This window comes from Heloderma suspectum, chromosome 3, assembly GCF_057233095.1.
Source record: "Heloderma suspectum isolate Gila_16-S chromosome 3, 16-S_ref, whole genome shotgun sequence".
NCBI classification, from domain to species: domain Eukaryota; kingdom Metazoa; phylum Chordata; class Lepidosauria; order Squamata; family Helodermatidae; genus Heloderma; species Heloderma suspectum.
This window is the reverse complement of record NC_139460.1, coordinates 260,737,580-260,764,312: the sequence shown is the minus strand read 5'-3', so window position 1 is coordinate 260,764,312 and position 26,733 is coordinate 260,737,580. Positions and strand designations below refer to the sequence as shown.

The following is a 26,733-nucleotide window of genomic DNA, read 5'->3' as shown; positions in this document are numbered from 1 at the left end:
GGCCACACACACACACACACACACACACACACAGCGGTTATTGCTTGTAAGTGAGCGGGCATCCCACTTTGGATGGGGATTGCTCATTATATTCTCTTTGTGGGCACATGAACACCCCTCCCCAGGACACTTGGCTGCTGGCCTTACCAGAAAAATAAATTGCACTTGGACAGCAAAATGAAGCAACAACTGCACCTGAAATCACATGGGGCTGCAATCCAAAGTGCAGAAGCTGTGCAATAGGTTCTTAAACTCATCCTGGAAAAATTATGCCTGAATTTATTATCCTACCTATCCTGTGAATGGGCTCTTGCATTCTTAATAGATGTTGTTTGTGGGATTGTCACTGGGGAAAGTTTCCTGGCCCTTTCTGATGTAATGTTGGGGTGCGTGTGTGTGTTTTCACAGGATGATCTCAAAAAGTGAGCACTGGCTGCCAGGCCAGGAGAACCTCACAAAACATGGCCTTTGGGGCTGATCCATAACAAATGTCCATACCTCTAGCAACCAGGGTGTTGATATGGGGCAACCACTGGCTTCTGAGTCCTGTCAACAGGACTGTGATTTAGGTGCAAGAGCGCCTGATTTAAGCACAACATGGTTGCTTTCCTGCCAGGGGGGAGGGAATGTAAGCTTCTCCCTGGTCAGCTAAGAATCTGGAATTGTGAGGTTCCTAAAATTCATCCTTGCAAACCTGATCACAGCTCATCTTTGCTCACAAATATGCACTAGCTACACATTTGTTTCTGGGTGCACTTCTTAGCGCTCGGTTTCACCTTTAAAGCCCTAAACCAGGAGTGGGGAACCTGCGGCCCTCTAATGATGTTGGACTCCCATTAGCCCCTGCTAGCATGGCCAATGGTAAGTGATGATAGGAGTTGTAGTCCAATGACATCTGGAAGGCCACAGTTGCTGCCCTACCCCTGCCCTAAACAGTTTGGATCCAATGACTATGAAGAACTACTTGTTCCCATATGGACCTACCTGTGTATTAAGATAATTGAATGCAGCCTTCCCCAACCTGGTGCCCTCCAGATGTGTTGGACTGCAACTCCCAGCATCCACCAGCCAGCCATGCTGTGCGTATTCCCCCCCCCCCTTGCACACGCACACAGAGTTCTGTGGAGAGAATGGTGGCTTCCCTTGGAACATGGCCTTCCCTGTGGTGGCATGCCCATGCTGTGGAACACACCCTACCCAGGCCAATCATCAGGTACTACTTTCCTATCTTTTAGGTCCCAACTAACATTTTTATTTGCCCAAGCTTTAGGTGGCATTTCACTGTTCTTATGCTGTATTACTTTACGCTGTTTCTGGGGGAGTTCTTACATTTTGTTTTTATTGCAGTGTTTTTGTTTGCTGTAAGGTCCTTTGGAGGACAGGATTGGTGGAAAGGCAGCATATAATTGTGTTAAATAGAGAACACCCTTTCCTCCCCTTCCCCTGAACAGCCCTGTCCATTTCTTCAGAGTTTGTTGTATTATCTTTATGTGTTGGAAATGTGTTTTCCTCCTGCTTTTGCCAATATCCCCTGCTGCTTCTATCACCTAAGACCATGGGAAGAGCAGTCTGCTGGATCAGGCTTGAGGTCCATGTAGTCCAGCCTCTTGTTTCCTACATGAACCAACACATCTGCAGGAAGCCCAGCACCAGAGCATGAAGACAGTAGTCCTCTCCAATCATTTGTCCTTACTATCTGGCAGTCAGAGGCATACTGCTCTAGCCCATGGAAGTTCCATTTAGTTATTATTATTAGTAGCTATTGACAGACTGTCCTCAGTGTGTGTCTAATTGCTTGCAACTAGGGATGTGGGAGAAACCCAGAATGGATTAAAATGAGTTTGGATTTCTATGAATCCAACCTGTGGATTCCACAGTGGGCTGGCTTTTTCCAAGTCACATGGATTCTCCAGACTTGCAGACTGTTTTACTTTGGGGTGGGGTGGAGGTTGCCCAAAACTGCAAATTCACACTTGTATGAATGTGCATTAGTGCTATTTCACACTTGTGCTAATGCACAATAGCACTAATTTGCATGGGCATGAGGAATGAAAATCTCATACATTCCTAAAAAAGTCTGATTCAATCAATGAACAAACAATGGAAAGAAAGACACCTGACAATCTGTGAAACACAGACAGAAGGATTTTAAACATATGTACACCCCAACCTGCAACTATCACTGCATCTTGTGGCAGTGAAGTCAATGATGCATCCTGTGAAGAAGTACTTCAGTTCTATTTCTCTCCCAAACGCTTTTGGTCTTGATAATTTCAACCCAGGATGGACCAGTTAAGAGAGAAGTAAACTGTTCTTGAGTCACCTAGTACAAGTGTCCACCTTGCCCCACCCCTTTTCCCTTTAGCACTTTCTCCCTTGTATTTCCCTCATCCAGTCTGGAGATCCTTGTGCTTTAGATGGCTTGGCCATTCTTACAATGTCTCTCTTTCAAAGTGGTTCCTCTCTGAAATGAAAGGTGTTAGGCAGGTGTGGGCAACTTGTAGGCCAAAACAGCTGGAGGCCCACAACTCCCATCAGCCCTAGCCTGCATAGTCAGCAGTGAGGGATTCTGAGAGTTGTGGCCAAAACATCTGGGGGACCACAAGTTGCTCATTCCTGTTAGGGCTCAAACATCTCTGAAAGCTGCAGTTTCTGCTCTGACACCCTTGTCTTTTCTCTGTAGTGTAGCTTACATATCACCCTTCCCCAACCTGGTGCCCTGCGGATATGTTTGACAGCAACTGCCATCATGTCCAGCTAGCTTTGGCCCTAGCAGCTGGGAATGATGTGAGTTGCAGTTGAACACATCTAGAGGGCACCAGGTTGGGGAAGGCCATTACACATTGTTGATGGAAAGGAAATCTGTGCTAGCTCAGTGGCGCTCAAGTGCTGCAAATGTTATAGGGCTGAGCTGTGGCATCAAAAACAGGTTCAAGGGTTAAGCACCAGCCTTGGCCCACATGGAGTCCAGAGGAAGAAATCATTAGTCTTTGTGGGTTCGGTATTGCCTTTGCCTCCGTCACACAGACTCACAATTAACAAAGCATCATTGGTTCCTCCTGCACATAATGCATATACCAGCTAATCAGAAGTCATACCACATTGGATCCAGATTTGGCCATATTTAAAGTAGACCCATTGAAATCAATGGGACAAGTAAGTCATGACTAACTTAAGTCCCATTGATTTCAAAGGGTCTAGGAATGACTAAATCTGGACCTGACCCACTGTCACTTTATATATTACTTTCATGATTTAACTATGTCTAAAATGTTATTAAATGTTTTCTTGCTGTGTTAAGTAGTCTCTCTAGCAAAGTGGAATATAACTATATTGGAATATTAAATGCTGGTGCTCATTCTGTACAAGAGCTCTGAATATGCTCAGGGTTAAACACCTTCATCTGCACACACCCCATTTTCCTATGCAAGTTCCAGATTCTTCACCTGCCAACACACCCGCTCCCATCTCTAATGCACACCCCTTTTAGTCTACAATAGGCCGCTGAAACCATCTATGCAGATTTACGATCCCTGGAGGAAGGGCAGGAGAGCAACGTGTATGCTTGAAGATTACATCAGTACCCTCTTCATACCCTCACGTATATGACATAAGGTACTTTTATAGCGCTTACTATGAAAGCATACCCTAACATTGATCCCAGTCTTTACACGCCATCTCTCCCGAGAACATCGATTCCTACACACACACACACACACACACACACACCGGCCACACAAAGCAGATGCTTAGACACACTTCTATCGCTCCACAGCGATTTGACAATTCTAAGGCGAAATCTCACCAGAGGGCTTCACCCCCAAGACGGGCGTACACTTAAGCTTCGTGTTGGGCACCTCTACCATGGGCGCCGGTATTACACACACACACACACACACGTTGCTGGTGTGAAAGCGTAGTGGATATATACGCCAGGGAGACCTACAGCCTCTTGGGACACAGGTACATTCGCTGGCGTCACGATAAGGCAGAGAGATGCGCTTGTATATTCTGCTGTGCGCACACGCGCGCGCGGTAGCTTCTCCAGCGGCCTCCCATTCACACGCGCTTCCCTTGCAAGATGCGTGTGTGAAAGAGAGCGCGCGAGAGAGAAATTCCCCTGAAGGCGCATCTCAGCCAGCCGGCGTGCCTTCCAGCGCTGCCTCCCGGTCCCGCCGGGGGGCGGTGGGGGGGTGAGAAGTGGTCGAGGGCCATCCCCGGACAGATGAGAAGGGGCTGGCACATTGGCGAGCAGCGCACAAGAGGAGGGACCAGGGCCGGGCCGGTGCGTACTGCCCCTCGGGCGCTCCGAGAGCGGCGCGCACACCCACCCACGCTCCCGCCGCCCTCCCCGCCGCAGCGCCAAGCTCTCCGCTCCGCCGCCCGCGATCCGGGGCTGCGCGCGGCCAGCCGCCCCCGAGGCTCGAACCGCCGCTGACCCCGGTTGCTCTCCTGCCGGGCAGGAGCTGTCAGCGCAGCAGTCTGTGCGGGGGTCGCCGGCCTCCTCCCTGCCTCGCCCCCGGCTCCTTCCTGACAGTCAGCGCCCTGCTCCTCCTGTCCGCCCCACAGCCTCACCGGACAGCCACCGGACCCCCCCCCCCCATCTCTGCTCCCTCTCCGCTTCTGCTATCGCCGGCGCGTAAGTTTTTACGCCCGCTGGAGACCGCGGAGCAGTCCCGCGAGGGCTCTCCCCTCCGCCCCCTTCGGACTCTCGAGGGCATGGGCTGGCCACGCAGAGGGAGCCCCTTGTAGCACTACTCAAGAGTCACTGCGGCTTGGGGATCTGCGGGAAGACTTGGCGAGTGGCCACGACGCGCGAGGTAGAGAGGAGGCGACAGCCGCCCAGCCCGGGATCCTGCAAGTTAAAATAAACAAAAGGGGAGGAAAAAAACACCCACCCACCCCGCACTCCAAGCCGGCGGAGCCTCTAGCTCCTGTTTCTGCTCCGGTAACCGATCAAGTTACCCTGTAGAATCGCTCAGGATGAATCTCTTCTCTTCCATATTTAGCTATTTGTAAGTAACCGCTGATTAATTTGTTTGGGTTTCCCGGCTTTCCCTTCCCCGCCCCCGAAAAACAGCTTCCTTGATTTTCCATCTTTATTTCTGCTCCATTTCAAAGGCAAAATCATCTCACCATCTACTTTGTTTTTTTTCCCCTTTCCTCCCTCCTTTTCCATTATTCTAGGCTACTGCACTTGTTTGCTTTCTGCTTGCAGGCACAGGTAAGGAACTACTTTATTATTTTTTAAATTTCTTCTTTGGTTTTGTATGCAGTATATAGCCAAATCTGACTTTTTAAAGCTTTTTTTTTTAAGTGAACATTATAAAAGGAGTTTTATAAAAGTATAGCTAACCAGCTGAAGTGTTTGAGCAATTAAATACATGCAGCAGAGAATGAAATGCAAAATGCTAGATTGAACATTGGTGTTAAAGTAAAAATAGATGCATACTTAGCCAAAACATGGAAAGAGCAGACATGAGGGAAGAGTTGTACAGTGCTGCAGAGTACAAGGCAGGAAATGGATTCTGATTAATTTAAATTGCACTGAAATATTTCTCAAATTTTATATCTTAAATTGTCATCACTTTTGTTCAGGTATTTTGATTTTTTAAAAAAGTTTTAAAGTATTGCAGAAACACACATTCTAATAATGATTTCACAATATAAAAGACTTCCATATTATTAATTCTTCTGTGCTAGAAATTAGGTGTCATTAATATATTAAACAACACAGACTGATACTGTGGAATCTATAACCTTTCTGGTCAGTATTGATTGCAAATCCAGAGAGCAAAAGACAAACGCTTTCAGAAAAATTCCCCCACAAGAAAGAGAGAGAGAGAACAGGTGTAAGCTTTTGCGTTTAAATTACAATTATCCCCTAATTCCCTAATTCCCTAAGCCTAAATTACAAAGATTGTTCTAAATGTGAGGGAGTTCTGTAAAAGCAGTGTTGTAGTATTTTGGGGGTATCAGATGGAAATCAAAGAGCTGTACGGTTGTCCACATGGTCTGCTCATCAGAGCAGGCAAGGGAATCCAGAGGTATTATCAAAAGAACCGTCTATAGGAAACACGCGTGCACACACACACACGCACACACACAAAGGAAAAGTGAGCTAAATTGTCAAGGGAAGACCTCTATAAACTCCCCCTTTGAGAAGGAGGTTGCTTTCCCATTTGTATGGAAGAGCCATAGCGTTTGACATGGGGGCTGAAGGTGAGGAGGAGGAGGGGGAGGAAGAGGTTACTTCATGCACGGCCACCCCATGAGGTTGAAAGGAACAAATCTCCTCAACATTTGCTCAGAATACGTCTTTATAAATGTCAGGGGCAAACTAACCCCCTTCAGACTTAAAAGAGGAATTGGAGATGTAGAGGGGGTGGAAGAATTCTCCTAAGACCAGGCTGCGAGAGGAGAGAAACAGATTTGGGTAGTGGCAAAATCATTGTATAACTAACTGCAGTTACGCGGCCCAAATCATTCCATAACAGGCTTACAATTTACTTTGAATGTGTGTGTGCGGGGGTGAGGGGGTGGGAAACCCACAGCCAGCCTCTGTGTATGGAAGGGCTCATAAATATTAGCTGGAAAGACAATTCCGAACTGCCTCGACTGCTGACACAACTGATCCCTGTTTAAGGGGGATAAAATATGGCTGCCCCCCCCCCCCGGACACTAGTTACTTTGGTCCAGGGCATAGGGGCCCTTGCAGTCCTACAGGGCAAAACTCAAATGGGCCAGTTGAAATAGCGGGAAAGCAAATACTAAAGAAACAGAAACAAGTCCAGTAATTGAAAGCCATAGGATTGTTACCTAGCTAGAGATGTGCATTGCACGGTGTGATTGCACGCAAGTCGTGCCGGCGATTCTAGTGTCTTGCATCAGATGGATCTGCATGATGGAGCACGTTCATTTTTGCGCTTGTTTGTCTGGGTGATCTGGAGTAGTCTCAGCAATTCCTGCTGAGTCTTCCTGGATTTTAATTGGCACAAGCTGGATTGGGACCATGCTTGATACAACTCTATTGTGTTTGCAACCTGGTTTAACAGTGCATAAATCTGGAGAGGTCTGTTTGAAATTTGAGAAGCCATGCTGGTTATAAACCAAGAGCCAAAGGCATCTGATTCTGGCCCAGTGTTCCAGGAACACCTTTGTTCCCTTTATTTCCACACTAGTTTCCCAGTGATCGATGTCTGGGCTGCATTGTAATTTCTCAGTCCCAGATAGAATGCCAGAGTTTCTCATACCACCCCCTGGCTTTGCACTGCACCAGTTCGGTGCCTTCTCAAAACACACCAGGAACATGGCAAGATAGTCTTTCTCAGAGGAGTAGAGATTATAATGGTGTGTTGTATATTTTTTAATTTCCTAAAGGTAACTGTTCAGTCCCCACCTAATTTTACACAGCATGTGAGGGAGCAGAGCCTGGTGACCGACCAACTAAGCCGCCGACTCGTCCGGACCTATCAGCTGTACAGTCGGACCAGTGGGAAACACGTGCAAATCCTGGACAACAAGAAAATCAATGCCATGGCAGAGGATGGAGATGCTCACGGTAAGGCTCTATGCGCGGGCAGCGGGACTGGGGGAGGGCGTTCATGCAGCCCAGTAATTGATGATTTTCGTCCCTTTTGTTAGCCAGAAATCATTACAAGCGTTCAGAAGGCAGGGGGCTTGTGATGGAAGAATGTGGCAATCAATATTTGTAATAATAGTACATTGCTTTCCCTCTGAGAATCAGGATGATGATAGCCCTGCTTATGAGGAGGGATGTGGGTTTTGTTTTTACACCTGATCTTTGACCACTCAAATGCGGGGGAGGCAGGGGAAGGAGGTGCAAATTAAAAAATATATACATCTATTTTGTGTGTGTGTGCGGGAGGGGGGGGCAGGAGAGATACCCAAACTGCTTAGAAGGACTGACCAGTTGGTGTGTTCCTACAATTTAGCCATAGCATCTCAGTATTACAGAAATAAGGCCTTGTGGAAGATGTTTTCATCTCGGGACACAAAACCCTGGAGTTGTGCTGTATCTTAGGCAGAGCTTGTCCCTCCCTAACCATGTTCTGAGTGCAGCCTGGGAGCTGAGCTCTGGCAACATAAACCCTTGGAATGCATGATAGGACCTGGCAGGCAGCGGTTCTCCTTCTTTAGGAGAAATGGGTATGACAGGGGAGTCCTGGGCAGAGGGAAAGCTTTAAGCCCTTTAGTTTTGAGTGTTAGCTATCCTTTCAAATGGTCAAACCATATACAAGAAGACAGAGATGTCAGCGAAACTGGCTGCAATAAAGGCTTTTGGCCTCCTCTGTGTAACATGCCTGACATACATGAGACACTGTACAAAGCTAGGTGAGATGCTAGGAGCTTAGTCTTGCTTTGTTTTCAGTTTATTAGTGAAAATGTGCATCCTTATGTTGCAAGCACATATTTGAACACATCATCATTAGGGTTTTTTGTCTTCCACATCAGTCACAATTTCCTCTTCTCACTTAGAACTATTATGCCAGAAACAGGCTTGATCTCATAGCTTTGGGCTGACTGAAGATTTCATGATGAACTCTAATAGCTGGGGGGATTCCACATGTATATAAATATATTTGAACATTTCAAGCCAAATATCCCAGCCATAAACCAGCTATAATTTGAGGGAGGTTAGTTTGTTTCCATATAGTAAAAAAGTCATCGTCCCCTTAAATACCTTATATAAAAAAGAGAAGTTACTTTAGATTTAAATAACATTAAGAAAGGGTAGAATGAAATGAGGGGAGTGGCTTGACAAAGAAAAGACCTCTATTAAAACATAATCAAAAGGTTAAGGAGCTAAGAAGCAAACTGAGCAATGATCTAAAACAGAAAGAGAACACAAGCAGTTTTTCAGATGTAAAGTTTTAAAAGAGTTGCAAGTCTGTAAATGTTAAAATAGAGGTTCAGGATTGTTCTATATGAATCTCTGGAGAGACCCCCATGTCTGGAAGAGCTATTAAAACTCTTCTTACTTTCACCTTTTTTAACATTTCCTGAATACTTTCTCCTCTTCGCAGTCCAGTTAGGGGATCAAGTGTGCCTCGCTGCATTTTTTCTGCATCTACGTAGCCACTTTCCCTTCAAAGTTTGAGCATGAAACATAATTTTACTGGGATAAATCTGTCACTGAAGTGAAAGAATAGAGTTGAAAATGTTAAGTTTTCCCCCCACCCCAAACAAAATCAACCTTTCACACCATTAACATCTTATATTAAAACCTCAAGTTTTTATAATTTAAAAAAATAGTATTGATTTGGCTTCTTTTTTTTTTGGCTGTAGATTAAAAAAAAAGTGATTTATTTCCACCAATGACCATTTTCTCTGCTGTGACATTTTTACGGCTGACTTAATGTCAGGTCCATTTTTCTTGGTTATCTGTCTTGATTGTCAATACCTGACTCAATTTTCTAATTAGGAGCAAAGCCCCATGGATCATAAAGCTTGGTCCACCTCTGAGTGTTGTTTAGCGATCTATAATCTGGATTAAAATGGTCTTTATCTGTATGAGAGGGAAATTGGTTTGGAAGTGAATGATAATGGCTGTGTTTATTTCTGGTTGTGCCTATTAGGGGATTGAGGGCTAGAATTTGCTACTGTGGAAAGGCTGCCCTACATATTTTGTTACTTTGGGATTGGGATGTGTCTTCCACTGGTATGTCTTTTTGTAGCCAGGTTGTCCTTGCTCTTCGCATTTACTGCCCCACTGTTCATCCACATCTCTGCTCCAGAGCAGAGTTCCAGGCCAGTGGGGCCTGCCAAGCGAGCAGTGATTCAGCGCTGGAGGCCGGTCACCAAAGAGGCTCGTGTGGCAAGGCAAAGCCCACCAACAGGCAATAAATCAGAAAGAGCCTTTGAAAAGGTGGAAGAGAAAAAAGCATGTGTTGTTCTGCCTCTGTTCAGGGCTGCTTTTCTGTGTCTCTCCATCAGTCAGCAGAGGGAGAGCATGGAAATTGATGCTCTTTAAACCTTTTACTGCTCTCTTGATCGACCTCCCTTGCTCGTGCCCCCCAAAGACAGATAAATAAGGGGACCTTGTCTATGTGGCTCAATGAAGAGGAGTCGGGGGTCCAATTGCTGTTTGGCAGGGGGAGTTCTGCAGATGTTAATATTTTATAGGCAGGAGAAGTGCTAAAATTAAAGGGGTTGTAATGGGTCGGAAGTAGTGATGTGATGCTGTAATTCATATATAGCCCAACATGCACATGGGAGAGAGAGAGAGGCAAGATTTGGAGCACCAAGAGATGACAGTGTTATGTAAAGGCTCCAGGCCTACTTGAAAAGGTTTATCTAGGTAGCTGTATTAGCAAAGTACGAATCATCTCGTTATTGCTCTTGTGTCCCAGGCCAATGATATGGTTGTTTTCTAGCCCGTCCTCTTCCACATGTATGGAACAGTTGTTCATGTTGTGTGTGGTGGCCCCTTGCTGAGGGGCAGAGGAGGGGATAAGCCTTGTGGAAGTCAGGCCCTGGCCTTCTACAGGCAGAACATGTTCACTTGAAGAGCTGGAACCGCTGCCTACGTGCAGAAAAGGGCAAGCAAAATAATCTTGGGCCTAGAACAACTCCCCTACGAGGAAAGGTTACAATATTTGAGGCTTTTTTGTTTTAAAAAAAATGTGAGTAAGAGGGGCCTTGATAGAGATGTATAAAATTATGCATGGTGTGGGGAAAGGAGAGCGAGAGAGCAAGATTGAGAGAGATTTTTCTCCTCCTACAACCTGGGGTCATCCCATGAAGACAAAACTTCTTCACACAGCGATTAGTTGAATTATGGAATTTGCTATCACTAATGACCATCAACTTAGGTGGCTTTAAAAAGGGGATTAGAAAATTCATGGAGGATAAAGCTGTCAATAGCTACTAATCATGATGACTATATGCTACCCCCAGGAGCAGCAATTGCTGGCCAACAACAGTTGGAGAAAGCTATTGCCCTTGTGTCCTGCTTGTGGGCTTCCCATAGGTATCTGGTTGGCCACTGTGGAAACAGGATGCTGGACTAGAAAGGCCTTTGGCTGATCCAGCAGGACTGCTCATATGTTCTTATGAGAATGAGGGTGGAATAATACCCTGGTGTTGGATATGAGACAATCTGTGCTTCTGTGGGAAAGAAGGCTTCTACCATGCTCTTTATTTGGGCCAAATCTTCAGGGCCCTTTGCTTTAGGATTCTGTCCAGCCAAGCGTAGCCTTCCTTGTGCCTGGCTGCACTAATATCTCACACCCCGATTCTTACCCAAGGAAAGGACTGTTGCTCTCCACAATCAATCTCAAAGCTTACTCCAGGCCCATTATTGACTTGCTGTATGGCAATATTCAGGGTGGTAGTGGTATGCGCTCTCAGTGCCTGTGAAATAACACACCCCTTGCATAATGTACCTTCCATTAGCTCAAGGACATTTAAGGCAGTAGGCCAAAGATTGTTATCCTATTTTCATCTTGGATTTAATTCTTTATTGAAGGAGCACGGGAGTGCCCCTTTAGTTAAGGTGAGTCACAACCACCACCCACCACCCCATTCTGCCATTATAAGCCTCAACATTCTACTGCTTATAAAAATGACACTGTTTAGCTAATAACATGAAACTGGCATCCATGATCTGTCCAATGAGGTCTACGGTTGTTTTATTTTAGCTCCAATCAAGTGGCAAACCACAGAACAAGCCCTGTAAGCCAGCTCTGGATTGAAAGATGTGATAGAAATCAAACAAACAAACTGCTCCCCTGCAAGCTAAGGGCAAAAGGGAGAGGGTGGGGTTTGATAAAGCTATCAAGTCTTCTTCAAGGATTACTAAGAAAGAAGCATTAAGGAATGTAGTGACCTTTTAAACCAACCATCCCCAACTTGGTGCCCTCCAGATAAGTTGGGCCAGATCTTCACCTCATGTTATATTGTTATGATCCCATCATGATGATGCTATATCCCTCTTGTGCATTTATACCTCGTAGTGCACACAAGGACATCTGTTGCGATATTTTGGATCATACAGAATAAAAAGTGGAAAATAACACTGGAAAAGAGGTAACTGGAATGTATAATGATACCAAAGGTTATCAGTGCACTTCAATACTGATAAAAAGCACTGTGTTCATCTAGCCTTGAACTGCAACTCCCATAATTCCCACCCAGCATGGGAGTTGCAATCCAACACATCTGGATGGCATGAGGTTAGGGAAAGCTGCTTAAAGTATTGACTTCATAGCCAAAGCACTGAAGGATTTCCCACAATCCTAGTCAGATAGGACACACCCCATCCCTTTGTCCTGGCTGAGGACACCAAATCACAGAGCAAAAGGAGAGGTCTGCATACAGCCAAAGTCAAGAGTCAAAAGCCCTGTAAGGGCCAAAAATTATTTTATAAATCAAATAAAAAGATCTACACCTGCAAGTGTCTGGCTGCTCTGTTGAGCTTGAAGCCATAGCTCAGGTGTGGGCAACTTGTGGCCCTCCAGATGTTTTGGCCTATGACTCCCATAATTCCTCACCATTGGCTATGCTGGCTAGGGTTGATGGGAGTTGTAGGCCAAAACATCTGGAGGACCATATGTTGCCAACCCCTGCCATAGGTCAGTAGTAGAGAACATGCTTTGCATGCAAAAGTTCCCAGGTTCAATCCCCAGCATCTCCAAGTAGGGCTGTGAAAACTCCTGCCTGAAACCCTGGAGAACCACTGCTAGTCAGTGCCGGCAATACTGGGCTAGATGGACCAATCATCCTATACTAAGGCAGCTTCCAGTGTTCCTACGCAGACAAAAAACTCTTCTAGAACTTATTTAGGCAATGTTTATACTAGGGTATCAAATGTGCAGTATGTGCTTGGATGGGACCTAAAACATCTTGCCTTCAGGAACACCTTCTGTTTCACTGATAATACACATTTTCCTAGTTTTCAAACATATTGTCACTGGGACGATATACTACTTCCTCCCTGTTAGCAGGACCATTGTGATCTAGAGTGCTGCTGTCTGGAATATGGTTGTGTGTCATGGTTGGCTAGTGGATAATCTCCTCCCACACACAGTCTTACTGATAATGAGTGAGGCAGCCTGAACACAAGTATCCCTTGCCCCATGCGTCAACCATGTGGTGATGTGAACACTAGTGCTCAGTGTGCCACAAGGGGAATTGCATGACAGCTAAAATGAACTGGTATCAAGGCAAAGTGGGACAAAGTCACTTATCAGTTCTATTGTCCATCTGCTCCCCTGGCAGTAAGTTTTCATATTTTGGTCACTGGACACTGGACATTTTCACAACTGATGCTTAAATAATTCCTTTGATTGTTTGCTGTGTCTGAAGTTCAAATGAGAAAGCTTTGTTCACTAAAATGTCTAATCTGTTTAAAAATGGCTCTTTTCCTTTATTATTAGTAGCACAAACAAGTGTCACGTTGGGGAAGAAGTCTGTGTTACCTATACAAATGTGCATTCCTAAACTCACATTTACTAAGGCAAGACAAGTGCAAGGGTGTTGGGGGAGGACTGGTTGGAGGGAGGAAGAAGGGGTTTATCCCTTCCTGCATCCACACTGCCCCCTGCAAATGCCCTTTCCAAGTTTTCCCCCCACCCAGGAGCTTACTTTTAGTATTGGAGACTGGCTGGGGAAATGGTGGGTTAAAATGGCTGGCAAGGGGGGCGGGCAAGGAGAAGGACATTTGCAGGGGGAATTTGTGGGTGGGGTGAGGGTTAAGCATCTCCTGCCAGTTCTCTTCTACACCACCCTCTATTAGCATTATGAGGCAAACATAGGGTTTGAAACCCGTGTTTGTCTCCTTTTGTGTATTTCCGACCTAAGTGTCACTACTGATCATGTCCTTTTGTACTGAAGGCTTCAGGTGGATTTACTGCCTGGGGATGATACTGTCAGTGAGCTTCTCCAAACTTTGCACTGGGTCTAGTCAGTTTCAGTTCTCCTGCAAGCCCCCCCCCCCTTTTGATCAAGATAAGGAGGGCACCAGGTTGGGGGCTGGACTACAACCCTCAACCTGGTGTGTAGTCCAGGTATGTTTGAATACAATTCATTGGCTAAGAATAATGGGGTTTGTAGTCCAACACACCTGGAGGGCACTAGGTGGGGGAAGTCTACTTTTGATCATCTGAATGCTGCTCCTTCTCCTTTACATCAGTGTGCTGTCAACCAGTCTTTAAAAGGGTGTGTGTGTGTGTGTGTGTGTGTGTGTGAAGGGGAAAAAATGATGGCTCCTCCCTGTTGCAAGGCTATTCTGCTCCTTCTCCAGATTCCAGCACAGGTGAATTTTGTGCTACTGCCTTTGACGGGGGACTTGCAGAACTATCCCACAAAGGTTGAGGTGCCATAATCTGGTTGGCTGAGCATGGGGAATAGAGCAGGGGAGTTTGTGTTTAATGATTAGAACAAACTCAGTGAAGTAGGGTCTGCACTTGGGGGGAAAATCACCCAGGCACAAAGGGGATGCACAAGAATGGCTTTTCCTCATCAGTTTTCAAAGCTCTTTAGATCATCCTGTCCCATCCTGGAACCCATGCTGGCTGGGGGATGCTGGGAGTTGGTCCAACACATCTGGAGGGCATCCAGTTGGGAAAGGAAGCTTTAGATCCTCCTTTCAAGTCCTTACAGAGAAACTTTGTATTTGTGGAAATGGTGGAGCACACAATGGCTAGAGGCATGGATGCCACAAACCACATACAGTTTGAGAAGGCATAACCTTGGTGTGAGGAACTCTACAACACCTCTCCCCTAGAGTGGCTTCCTATGCTTCTAGCTGAGCACTTGTCATGTACAGTAGGTCTCGAACTCTGGACTCTAGAATAGGCACTGGCTCACTGTTTCCTCTACTACTGTAGCAGTTGTAAATACTTGCTGCGTCTGGAGACTTTAAGACAGAGAGCTGCTGAGTCAAGGTGGGGTCCACAGGAGTCCCAGAGACTCCAGTAATATGCCACTCCTGTAAAAAAGCACACAACAACAACAGTGTAATTGAATCTCTCCCACTATTCAGTTTGATCAACTTGTCGTGTAGACTTGACCTGAAACCATTTTACTGAGCTCTTGCTACACCCTTCCTAATTCCCAAGGACCTGTCCTTCCTTTCTGACCTACACTCACTCTCATTTTACTAATAGATTATCTACTGTGTTTGAGCTTCATGGCTTACCTTTCAACCTGTCCATCCTATGCTCTATCCATCATATCACCTGTTGGAGCTTATTTCTCCTTTACAATTTCCACCTATAGTAGGGTATGGCCCAGTCTGTAATCATTATCCACTTGGGCCCAAACAAGGCTGGTGCCAAGGGTAGGTATGGTTGGGCACCTGCCAGGGGCCCACACTCCAGCAAGGGCCCACTGACAATAGCCCCTTGGAGTTGCTCATCCTTTTCACCACTGCAACCTGCTTGTTCATCTGCCTCTTGCTCTGGCCAGACAATTATGGCAGAGAGGAGAAGCAATAGATGCCACTGCCTACTTGCTCATTGGCTGTCTGTCTGTCAAGCAAGCAAGTGGTAGGAACAATGATAAAGAGGATGAGGAGCAATAGCAGCTGGTAACAATGGCAGTGAGAAAGTAGACTCGCTGAGGGAGGGGGTCCAATGAGGATGTCTTGCTCAATGGCCCTCAAAAAATTCAGAGCTGGCACTGGGCTCAAATTATGCAGATGCATAATTTAAGTGGTTTAAATCTGGTCTGGCCCCAATAATGTAAGAAGTGGGAGGGGGGCAATTCTAAGAGCAAAAGGGACATGCAACTCAAGGGAAGTGAACCCTCCCCCATCCTGCAGCCTATCTCTCTGTTGTCTGTTGCTAGAATCCATCCCCACCCAGACAGGCTCTGATACTGGGGTGGGGCTGCATCCCTTTTGCTATTATTATTTTTAATAATTAATATTAATATTAATATTAATGTTTATTTATTATGTGATATTATTATTTATTATGTGATAAATATTATTATTTATTACATTTCTATACCTCCCATAGCTGAAGCTCTCTTAAAATTGCTCCCGCCAGCCCTGCTTTCACTATGGATATGGCAGACCTGTGCTTAAACAAAATAGTCAGCCATTTTGGTCAGCCACCATCTGGTGTCCTTTGAATCTCTCCATACCACTGCACCTGGACCCCTGTAAGAGCTTGGTAGCATGAAATCAGAACCTGCCCACATCTAGTCAAAATGTCCTCTCTAACCATGAGGGCTAGGAATAGGGTGGCCACTTGTGAATTGCCAAGAAAGAGGGCATCCCTCACCAAAAAAGAGGACAAAAGAGGACACATGTTTACATAAAATATCCATATGCTAATTTATATGTATAGATGCAGATGTAGAGATTATTATTATAATAAGTTAAATAGAAACACAGAACATCTCGCCATAGTGTGAAACCTGAGACCAGGTGACCTGTGTGCCTTGCTCAGTCTGCTGCTTAGGTGCTGCTGATGGGTGACTGCAAGGCTCAGCTCATCTTTCTGATGGTCCTTTTCCTTTAAACTGGATTTGGACTGGACAGGTCAGAAGCTAAGCAAGGTCAGCCCTGGTTAGTACTTGGATGGGAGACCACCTGGGAATCAGGCTTCCTGCACTGAGCAGGGGGTTGGAGTCGATGGTCTTGTAGGCCCCTTCCAACCCTATGATTCTATGATATTTTCTATGATAGCTCTTCAAACACAGGATGTCTTCAAAATAGAGGACAGTCCTCTGGCAGCCCTTCAAATAGAGGACTGTTCTCTGTAAAAGAGGATGCTTGGCGACCCTATTTTTGTAGGAACTGTAGCTGAGCAAAGTAGCTGGGATTTTGTGCCCCAAAGACAGGAGCAGCAAGTTGGACCTAGCTCAAGCCTTGGTGGAGTCTCCTCCCAGTTCTGGTGTGCATATGTATGAGAGAGAGAGTGACAGACATCAAGATCAAACATGGAAGAGCTGTTCTGTCTGTACCCAAGACATGATGAATTCCATTCACTGACATGGCTAGAATTTAAATTCTCATAACTTGTGCTGCTTCAGCAAAGGGAAACAAGCTCTGCAGTTGTTCAGGCATCAGCAGAAAAATGGCTGCTTGAGTTCCAGCTTAGGAATGCATCCTCCTTTTAAGGTCATAAAAGGGAAAACCAGATTTTCAGTCCTTCATCAGACACCTTAAGTCCACAACCACGAACACGACAAAACTGCTGCACAGAACAAGAATGTTCTGGGGTTGTTATTGTTGTTTTGCCTTTTCTGGGATGGGGTGGGTGAAATGGCCCCCTGGGGCTGGTCGACCAGCCAGCTCCGGCTCTTTGGGGTTCATGCAGCAGCAAGAAGAAGGGGACAACTCATTGATCTGTGATTTGCATAGCTGCTTCGAAAGTCAATCAATGCCTCCATTAAAAAAACTGAGACTAAATCAATATGCCCTCTCAACTCTCACGAAGGTGAAACGCATTAAGGGGCCGGCCTTACCCTTCATGGCTTCCTCTACCAGCTGCAAAGTCAGCATTGATACAGAGCAAGTCAGACCGGGGACTTAAACCAGCACGTGGATCTTCTGACCTACACAGAAGAGAGATGCAATGAGAATAGGAGGGCCAAAGAGAATATCAAATTAGAAAATTATTCTCCCACTGTTACCCAAATCACATTCCTTTCTTGTAAAACAGGAGGTTCCTAGGCTATCACTGACCAGGGCTTTGTGTTCTGTAGCCCAGACTTTCCCAACAGGGTAATCTCCAGACATTTTGGACTTCAACTCCCATTGGCCCCAGCCTGCATGGCCAATGGTCAGGAATCCTGGAAGTTGTAGTCCAAAACATCTGGAGGGTACCAGGTTGGGGAAGGCTGCTGTAGCCTCTCTGAGTTGTGTGCCACAGTCATATGCTTCATTCTTTTGCCACAGCTAGTGGACTGAGGACTGTTTGTTGTAAATAACAGCTGGGAGGCCCTGGGTTTCAGTAGCTGAAGCAATAAGAGAAGCATCCAGTATTGGGAGACTTGCAGGAGTCACCATTTTTGGCTACCTTTTGAAAATAGGTCTGACTCTGACTCTTGTTTGTGTTTAGGACTGTTTTCTGAAGAGGTTTTGTTAACATGTGAATAGAAGTGTGTGCACATGTGTCTGTCTGTCTGTCTTGTTGCTGCTATGGGCAGACCAGCCTTCCCCATCCTGGTGCTCTCCAGAGGTTTTGGACTGCAATTCCCAAGATTGCTGGGGCTGATGGGAGTTGAAGTCCACAACATCTGGAGAGCACCAGGCTAGGGAAGACTGTGGTAGGCAGATCAGGGAGTGAGTACATATAGTGACTTCCCAATCTTTGCATACAGTATTGGAGGGGGAGCAGCATGCAGGGGAATCCACGCTGTTATCTCTGATCTCAGACTGAAGATAACAACGGGATGCAGGTGGTGCTGGGAGAAGTGGTTGCTCTTCCCAGCACTGGCTGAATCTGTTTGCATGATGCTCCCATGGGACTGATGTATGCTGTGTGAAAATGGGGACCCAGCAGACGCTGGGAGTGGCGGTTCTTCCCAGCACCAGCAAAGTCCTTTCATGAAGCATGTGTCTCCCCAGCCCCAAGCTGGGGACTCAGCAGTTGCTGCTCCCGGTACTGGCTGGGTGTGTTTCTCCATGCTGAGAGGCTGGGGATTCCATGCCTCTCTCAGCACGGAGACAGGCAAAATGGGCAGGGCAATGCCAGCAGCAGTGGCCACCACCACTGATATCATCCAACCCACAGAGGGCCTAATGGTGGACAATTCAGCCCGTCACCTAAAACTTGCTCCCCATCCCTGACATGCAGAGTGAAAAAGACACTCAAGTTGCCATTTGTGCCTTCTTCTATTGACTCTGACTAGCATCCATGCCCAAGAAACAAAGTAATGTGTGAAGTGGTTCTGGGTTACCTGTAAAGCATTGTTCTACCTGCCTTTGCTTCCAGTACAGAATCCAAAATGATATCTTCCCCTTAGTTCAGAGTACAAGTTATCCTTGCATTATATAATGGATTGAGTGTACTTTGCACCCACATTCCAACGAACAAACACCTAATGCATAAATTTAACTTGCCATAACATTTTTCATATTTCCATAACATTAGGATTGCACATATTTTGGGTTTTTAAAAAATGGGATAGATGAAGAAGGTGGGTGGTCATGGTGTTGGCCAGGTAATACAGTAAAGGGATGGGCAGGGACCAGAAGCTGCAATCTGTTTGCATGTCCAAGACCTCCTTCAGCATATGCTGCATGCTCGTTATCAAATGTTGCCCCTTATCACAAGAATCATAAGTATCCCACACCTGAACTCCATTGGATTCCTATTCTTGATCCACCCTGATCTCACAGAACACCACTACTGCATCCTTACACAACAATAGTTACACAGCATCCTTGGCCTTCGTTGTGTGAATCTTGCTGCCTCAGAAAGTGCTCATTCTGGGAGACCGCTTTTCCTCTTGGAACTCTGTGTGGTGTCCATCTTGTAACATTCACCTGACTTCTTTTGTCATCTTTTTACCCTCCAGCCAAGCTCATAGTGGAGACAGACACATTTGGGAGCCGAGTGAGAATCAAGGGGGCTGAGACAGGATTCTATATCTGCATGAACAAGAAAGGAAAGCTGATTGGCAAGGTAAGGAGACAAGCAAGTGAAGTTTACAAGGCTTCCTGGGGCATGATAAGAGTGTGGGTAAGATGGCTTGCAGTCAGACAGAAGGAGGAGCTGAATACCCTGGGAGAGCAAAATATGTGGATGGAATGGCAAAGGGGCATACAACTGAGCCTGCAAGTTAGCCCATTTGAATACATTGGTTCAAGTTCCATATCTTTCAATAGCATCTGGAAACGACTGCCACTAGACACAGTCAGTGCCACACACTCAGTAACATTCAAACACATCTCTGTAGATGGGGAGAGGGAATGGGACTAGACCAATGCCAGCTCCAGATCTTGCAGGGCCCTTGGACAAGCCACCCTCAATGGGCCCGCTCCTCCAGTGAGTCCACCTTCTCACTGCCATTGCACCAATTATTATTGCTCCTCATCCTCTTTCTCATCATGGCTACCACTTGCTTGCTTGATAGGCAGAAAGCCAGTGAGTGAGTAGGCATGGCATCTGCTGCTGTTCCTCCTCACCCCCACCCTTGTCTGGGCCAGAGGCAGGTGAACAAGCAGCCCTGGATTAGACATTCATGCATTGTGATTTTGGCTTCTGGCATCCCACAGCAGCATCTGGTGGAGAGGGGGTTGACTGGAATTCTGAGAGCATCTTTAATGTTTAAGTGTTGCCTTTTTTGGCAGGAGGATCGGTTGTTTTCTTTAAAGGACAGCTTTTTTTTTTTACCTCATGATTAAGGAAAGAGAACTGAGACATTGCAAACAGATTTTGCTTTAATGGTTCAGAAACAGGAAGGATTCTAGATGTGGGATTGTGTGACCAAAGGGAACTTTCACAATATTCACTTCTGTTACCATGGTCCCTTCCCACAACATAGCTATTGGCGCTAGTATCGCATGCACTCTATGTCTTCCTGCCTCAGCCTTGATAAAAATGACAAAGGTTGAAGCCTTATGTGTGCTTACTTGGGAATAAGCCCCATTGAACTCAGTGGGATTTATTTCTGAAGAAACATGCACAGGCTTACGCTGCCCATTTTGCCAAAAAGTTTCTAATAAAGTATACAGTACATGTTTGCAAAATGAAGGTTTGCATCTAGATGACATCTTTGCATGGCGTCTCCAATGTGGGGGAAGTCTCATTTTCCCAGCACTTGAACAGCAGCTCTATATTGTGAAGAGACACTGTGCTGCCAGCAAATGCTTCCATTCCCCTTGAGATTACAGCTTTCCCCAACTTGGTGTCCTCCAAAAGCACTGGACTATGACTCCCATCATTCCCATGCTATCTGGAGATGATGGGAGTTGTAGTCCAATACATCTGGAGGGCACTATATTGGGGCAGGCTTTAGTGTGGTTTTGAGACCATCATAAGCACCCATTAGAACTAGTACCTGTGATGTAACAGGTGACAAATGCAGCTTCCCCTGCCTCGTGCCATGCAGTTCTGCACGTTGTTAACTGTACAGTGGTGTAGCGGTAAATTTGGAAGTGCAGGTGCTCATCATGACAATAAGCCCATAAGAACATAAGAAGAGCCCTGCTAGATCAGACCAAGGGTCCATCTAGTCCAGCATTCTGCTCACACAGGGGCCAACCAGCTGTTGACTGGGAACCCACAAGCAAGACATGAGAGCAGCAGCACTCTCCCGCCCATGTTCCTCATAGCTACACCCAGCAAGGAGAGTCCAACAATTCAGGCAACTGTGGATCTACAGCAATACAGCAGTCCTAACAATGTTCATCTCCACCTGGAGCAGAGCTTTTGGGTCTTTGTTACCCATTCAAGACCCAGCCACCCCAAAATACTTTGCTTTACAACAGGGAACAATATATTGTTGCTGGGAGACTTCATTTTCCCCAACTATGGTGAGGATTGCAGCTAAGCTCAGAGGGAACAGGGAAGTCTGAATAGGATGGCAAATGACATCAGCATCCCTGCTAATAAAAAAGTGATGGTGTTGTTTACCTGCAAGCCCTGGCTCCATTGCACCATTGTAACTATACACTGATATTATATGCTCGAATGAAAGAAAATGTAAGAATTGGCATGGAAAACCCTCCACATGAATACAGCTGTCAGCAAGCATCCTCTTTTCCTGTCATCTCCTTATCATCTAGTTCAACCTGCTGGTAGACATGCAGTACTTACTGGTGCAGGATTTCACATCTTGGGCAGAACTGCACAAAATGTTAACTCCCCCCCCCCCCACCGCCCATAAGCCAAGCCAAGCCAAGCCACAAAGTAGGGGAAGCATCACAGCGCAGTGGTGCATATTTGGCATTCAGAAGGTCCCCGCCTTAATCCAAGGGGTCTCTACATAAAGCTGGGGAAGACCCCTGTCTGAAACCTGGGAGAGCTGCTGCCAGTCAGGGTAGAACAGCCTCCCCCAACCTGGTGCCCTTCACATGTTTTGGACTAAACTCACATCAGCCCCAGCCAGCTTGGCCGATAGTCAGGAATTCTGAGAGCTGCAGCCCAAAACATCTGGAGGCCACTGGGTTGGGAAAAGCTGGGGCAGACAATAGCGCGAGATGGACCAATCGTCTGACTCGGGCTGAGGCAGTGTTCTGCATTCCTGTGTAAGCACTGATTTTGCTTTATTAGCAATGACCTTACAGTTTCCCCTCTCTGTAGAATTACTGGCTTACCCACGAGTATTGAGCTGTATGACCTATAATCATTCTTGCTGTCCTGCTCACTTAGATGTCCTCCAATTTCTTTCACTTTTGTCCTGGATGTGCTGTAGGTGTGACTCGTTCCAGACTAGAACCAACCAGGGACAGAGAGGAATGGGTTGCTTGTATTCCGAGGCCTATTTGAGTGCTTGTTGGTTTTGCTTTGTTTCTCAGGGATGGATTGGGGTGGTAGAGCTGATGGGGCTTGTACTTGAGGTGTACACCCAGGAGTCTAAATATCTGGATCAACCAATAGCAGCTACCAGTCCCAACCTGCAGTGAGTAAGCTGCAGTACGTGCTGTCTCCTCAATGGGTCCATGCTGTGCTCATAGCTCCAGAGTTCTTTGCAGTTCCAGGGGGAACATTTTCAGTTAAACTGAACATTCTTCTTTGCACATAATCATACACTTGCTAGCTGTCTTACATTCTCTGTCCTGGTGGAAGGTTGAGGATGTGTGGAAGACTAGGAATTCATGATCCAAGAGGTTTCTCTTGGGTGGGGGTGGCCCTGTGAGTTTGCCAGTTGGTGCAAAGTGTCAGGTTGAGGTTGAATGTGGGGCCCCTAACAGTCCCATTTGAATCTCTAATGAGTTGGGCTGCATTCAAACAAAGTGACACTCATTAGCAACATCCCAGGTCTGCCAGGTTTTCTAATAAGTGCTAAGGATACTTTGCACCTTCAGGAGGTGGTATCTTCTCTATCAGTTTAGGTCTACACATTAAAGCAGTGAAAGATGCACTTTAGCCAGACACAACTTCATCAACTAATAAACAGCTAGAGGAAACAGATAGGTGTGTGTGTGTGTGTGTGTGTGTGTGTGTGTGTGTAGGAGGGAGATCTCAGATGTCCTTCTCAATTTCCAACTATGGAATCAGAGATTTCTGGAAATATATGTTTATTGAGTGTTCAGTTAGCCAAATATGAATTATTAATGCTAGTGGATACCCCTAGTGTTATAATTCATACTTATCGCAAACTTTGGATTTGATGTCTTGATTGTTGTGGCTTGTACAAAATGGAAAATAAACTTTTAAAGAGCGTTATTTAAAAACTGTGCCTTTGGTGCATAATTAGAGAATGCCGGTTGTTGTGTTAAGGGTGGCTGGCACAAGGGCATGCAGTGGATCTAAAGCCAGTTTAGTGGTTTCGTGCCCTTGTACAAAAGGAAGCATGAGACACCTTAAAATGTGTACCAAGAGGCTTAAGCTAGCTTTTGAGCATCGCATTTGAGCTGATGAAGGAAAAGATGAAAGGAGTGGGATCTTCCATTTTTAAATATATTCTATTGTCTGCTGTTGTTTCCATCTGCAGAGCAATGGCAAAGGCAAGGACTGTGTCTTCACTGAGATTGTGCTGGAGAACAACTACACGGCATTGCAGAATGCCAAGTACGAAGGATGGTACATGGCCTTCACCCGAAAGGGGCGTCCCCGCAAGGGCTCGAAGACACGTCAGCATCAGCGTGAGGTGCACTTCATGAAGAGGCTGCCCAAGGGCCACCAAACAACAGAGCCTCACAGACGCTTCGAATTTCTCAATTACCCGTTCAACCGGAGGAGTAAAAGGACTCGGAACTCCAGCCCCAAGCCAACTCCCTGACCCGCCCCTCCTAGTGCCACTCAGGTCCACCTTCCTTTCCCTTTTGCTGGAGGACGTTGTGTAGAGACTTAATTGATGGACAATGACTAGAGACTTACCCATGATGATGATGATGATGATTTTAAAAGGGGATGGAAGAAGAGGAAAAAAAACTTGATCTAGTTGTGTATAATTCTTTGTTTTGTGTTTTTTAAAAAAAAACAAAAAGAGGCTCTATTTTTGTATTCCAACTTTATTGCTTTTTAAAGAAAAAGCAATGTAATGTTCAAAGACTTGTGGAGGGATGCTCTTCACTTAGAAACATTTTGAGTCCGTTGGGAGGGGGGCCGTGTTATGTTTTAATAGACTGCTGTTTTTTTAAATGTGGGGTGGGTGTGGGTAGGAGATAGTTGACCTAGGGGTAAACATAGCATATTCCCTCTTCAATCAAATAAATAGATTTGGGACCAAATTTCTACCTCAGACACAACAAATAATTTAATAGAATGCAATCCATCAGGAGCATTTCTGCAAGTTCCATTTATTTCCATGGGTCAGTGCAGGAGATGTTCCCTGATATTTGCAGACTGCAGTCTTGTGCGGAGTCAAATTTGTACAACTCCCTTTTGAAACCAATGAATCTTGCTGGGACTACCTGGGTGAGACTTGCAGTTGCTGTTCCACTTTTGAATAAAAGAGAGGAGGAGGAGAAAGAATGACTACCCAGTGGTGCAGCTAGGTAATTTTAGACCCTGGACTTAACAGTCTTATGCCCTCCCCCACTTTAGATGGCCCTGTGTATTACTTCAGTTGTGAAACACACAACTAACCTTTCTCTTTCTCCTCCACTGCCATTCCATGTTTTACAACTGCATTTACATTCCTTATATGTTAGAAAGTTTACCAATCCTGACAAAAAAAATACTCTGAGCATGTGCAGCTGTGCATTTTAAGCTCACCTAAATCATAGCATCATCATGAGTACAGGAATAATGCGGAGTTTGCATCTGCTGCCCTCATCACCTGTCGATCTCTGGGTGGTCATTTGCATACACACATGGGGCCCTGGACGTTGACTCCAAGCTGCAGCCCTACCTGCACCACTGTGACTACTACCAATGAGGTGGTACTGAGGTGAGGGCTGCTAGTTTTGCTTTGTTTGTTCTATCAAAGGTAATCATCATGTCTCCAGTGGTCTGCATTTTTTTTTTATTGCTGTGTAGACATTTTTGTATTATTTGTTCTGACAATAAAGTGCCACTGAGTTCAATTTTTCCCCATTACACCTCAGTTTCTAAGGTACTTCTTTGTCCTAAGCCTCCCATCAGGCCAAGTAGAATTCTCATGCAAATTATATTCATGGGGAAGCTGAGGTGTGCTCTCCAGGAAGTCATGAGGAGAACAAGAAAGGAAACTATGCTCCCCTTAGGCTAGGCATTAGCAAGTTGGGAACCTGTGGCCCAGATCTGGTCCCCTGACAGATGCTGCTTGGCCCTCCGCTTACCAACCTACAGTTTGCAACCTTGCCTACAGTCTACACTTTGTCAAAATGACCCTTGAGGAAAACTAGTCACTGACTAGTACAGTGGCCTGATCAGTGATGATCTTGCCCCAGGGGTAGGCAACACGGTGCCCACAAACCTGCTTTTCAGCTCCTGCCAAGGTACCCTACCCTTCCCACTTCAAAGAAAAAAAACAAAACAACTAACACATTTTCTTACCGGTTGCTGTGAAATAAGTTTCTGATAGTCTTGAAAACTGGATTCAAAGGAGTTGTTTAGTGTGTTGGGGCTCAAACCCCTCCTCTCCCTTCTACTCAGCCTTTGGGCAGGTTACTTATTCTTTGTCATGCCCCCCATGGCAGCCATGTGGTGGTGCCCAGGACAGTTCCTTAAATTGCCAAATGTGCCCATGGCCCAAAAAGGCTGCCTACCCCTGCCCTACCCTCTTCTGAACAAGCAAACTGTGGTTACCTTTCTCGCTTCTTTGTAAGGGATGCTGGTGTTGGTCTTTAATCCCACTGAAAATATTGCCTGCCTACTGCCTGCATCCCAGTTTATTTCTCTGCAGGGAGCCAGAATGGGTTCAGCCACACAAGCCTATAATGGGCTGTGATGGCATCTTTTGTCAAAGCAGGAACTTCAGAAGGCTTAACTAATACTTCGAAAGGTGAGAAGGAGGGAGAGATTCTGTGCCAGACTTTTGATTAAAAAGGAGTACTTGCAAAGGATTATTTAAAATAACAATAGGGAAAATACTTTTAACAAGTCAGTGTATGAAAACTGGGAGCTGACTTGCTGTCACAGAACATCTTTTTCTGATAGTTTGCCTTTCATCACCTTGAGGGTTAAAAAAAAAGATTACTGTATACAAATTAAATATGAAATGGCTTGAAATATTTATTTAATATGTGCATTAAAAATTCTACTAGTATAAATGAGGCTTGCTCTCTGGCTGTGTGATTTCCAGCAGGGACAGGAATCTTCCAGGAGTGAACGGTGAGAATTGGGAGGGGAAAATCTGCAAACAGGAGAGGTGAGAAAAAACTCTGGGCTGTGAATCCTTTAAGGATTGGCACCTGGCTTTGACTCTCCAGGGGCAGGTCATCACAGCAGCTGTTTGGAATGGAGTTGTGTTTCTTGTGGACATTTTAACAATGTAACTAATTGTTTGCTTTGAAAAGACTTAGAATGGAAGTATTTCTCAAGGCTTGCTGTGGTATCCAGATTCTTAACAGCTTTTGAAGAGTTGTATGTGTGGTTACTAGAAACTTTGAATGGCTGACTTTGGATAAATTCTTGATTCTGGTTCTTGTTGGAAATGGAAGAAAATGATTTAGAATAGTTTGGTAGTTTAAAAGCATTTTGTTTCAAATTATTGGAG

The 26,733-nt window shown here is 45.6% G+C and overlaps 1 protein-coding gene across 1 annotated transcript; it reads left to right on the top strand.

The window, feature by feature from the left end:
* Positions 1 to 4,983: 4,983 nt before the first annotated feature.
* Positions 4,984 to 25,118, top strand: FGF8 (fibroblast growth factor 8). Its single transcript, XM_084846504.1, has 5 exons — positions 4,984 to 5,015; positions 5,188 to 5,224; positions 7,381 to 7,561; positions 19,501 to 19,607; positions 23,584 to 25,118. Exons 1-5 carry the CDS (start codon positions 4,984 to 4,986, stop codon positions 23,869 to 23,871), a joined length of 645 nt encoding a protein of 214 aa, XP_084702630.1. The 3' UTR covers positions 23,872 to 25,118.
* The last annotated feature ends 1,615 nt before the right edge of the window (positions 25,119 to 26,733 follow it).

Coding starts and splice junctions, on each gene's coding strand:
- FGF8 (XM_084846504.1), top strand. CDS start 4,984: ATGAATCTCTTCTCTTCCATATTTAGCTATTT. Junction 5,016..5,187: donor TCTTCCATATTTAGCTATTT/GTAAGTAACCGC, acceptor CCATTATTCTAG/GCTACTGCACTTGTTTGCTT. Junction 19,608..23,583: donor AAGGAAAGCTGATTGGCAAG/GTAAGGAGACAA, acceptor TTCCATCTGCAG/AGCAATGGCAAAGGCAAGGA.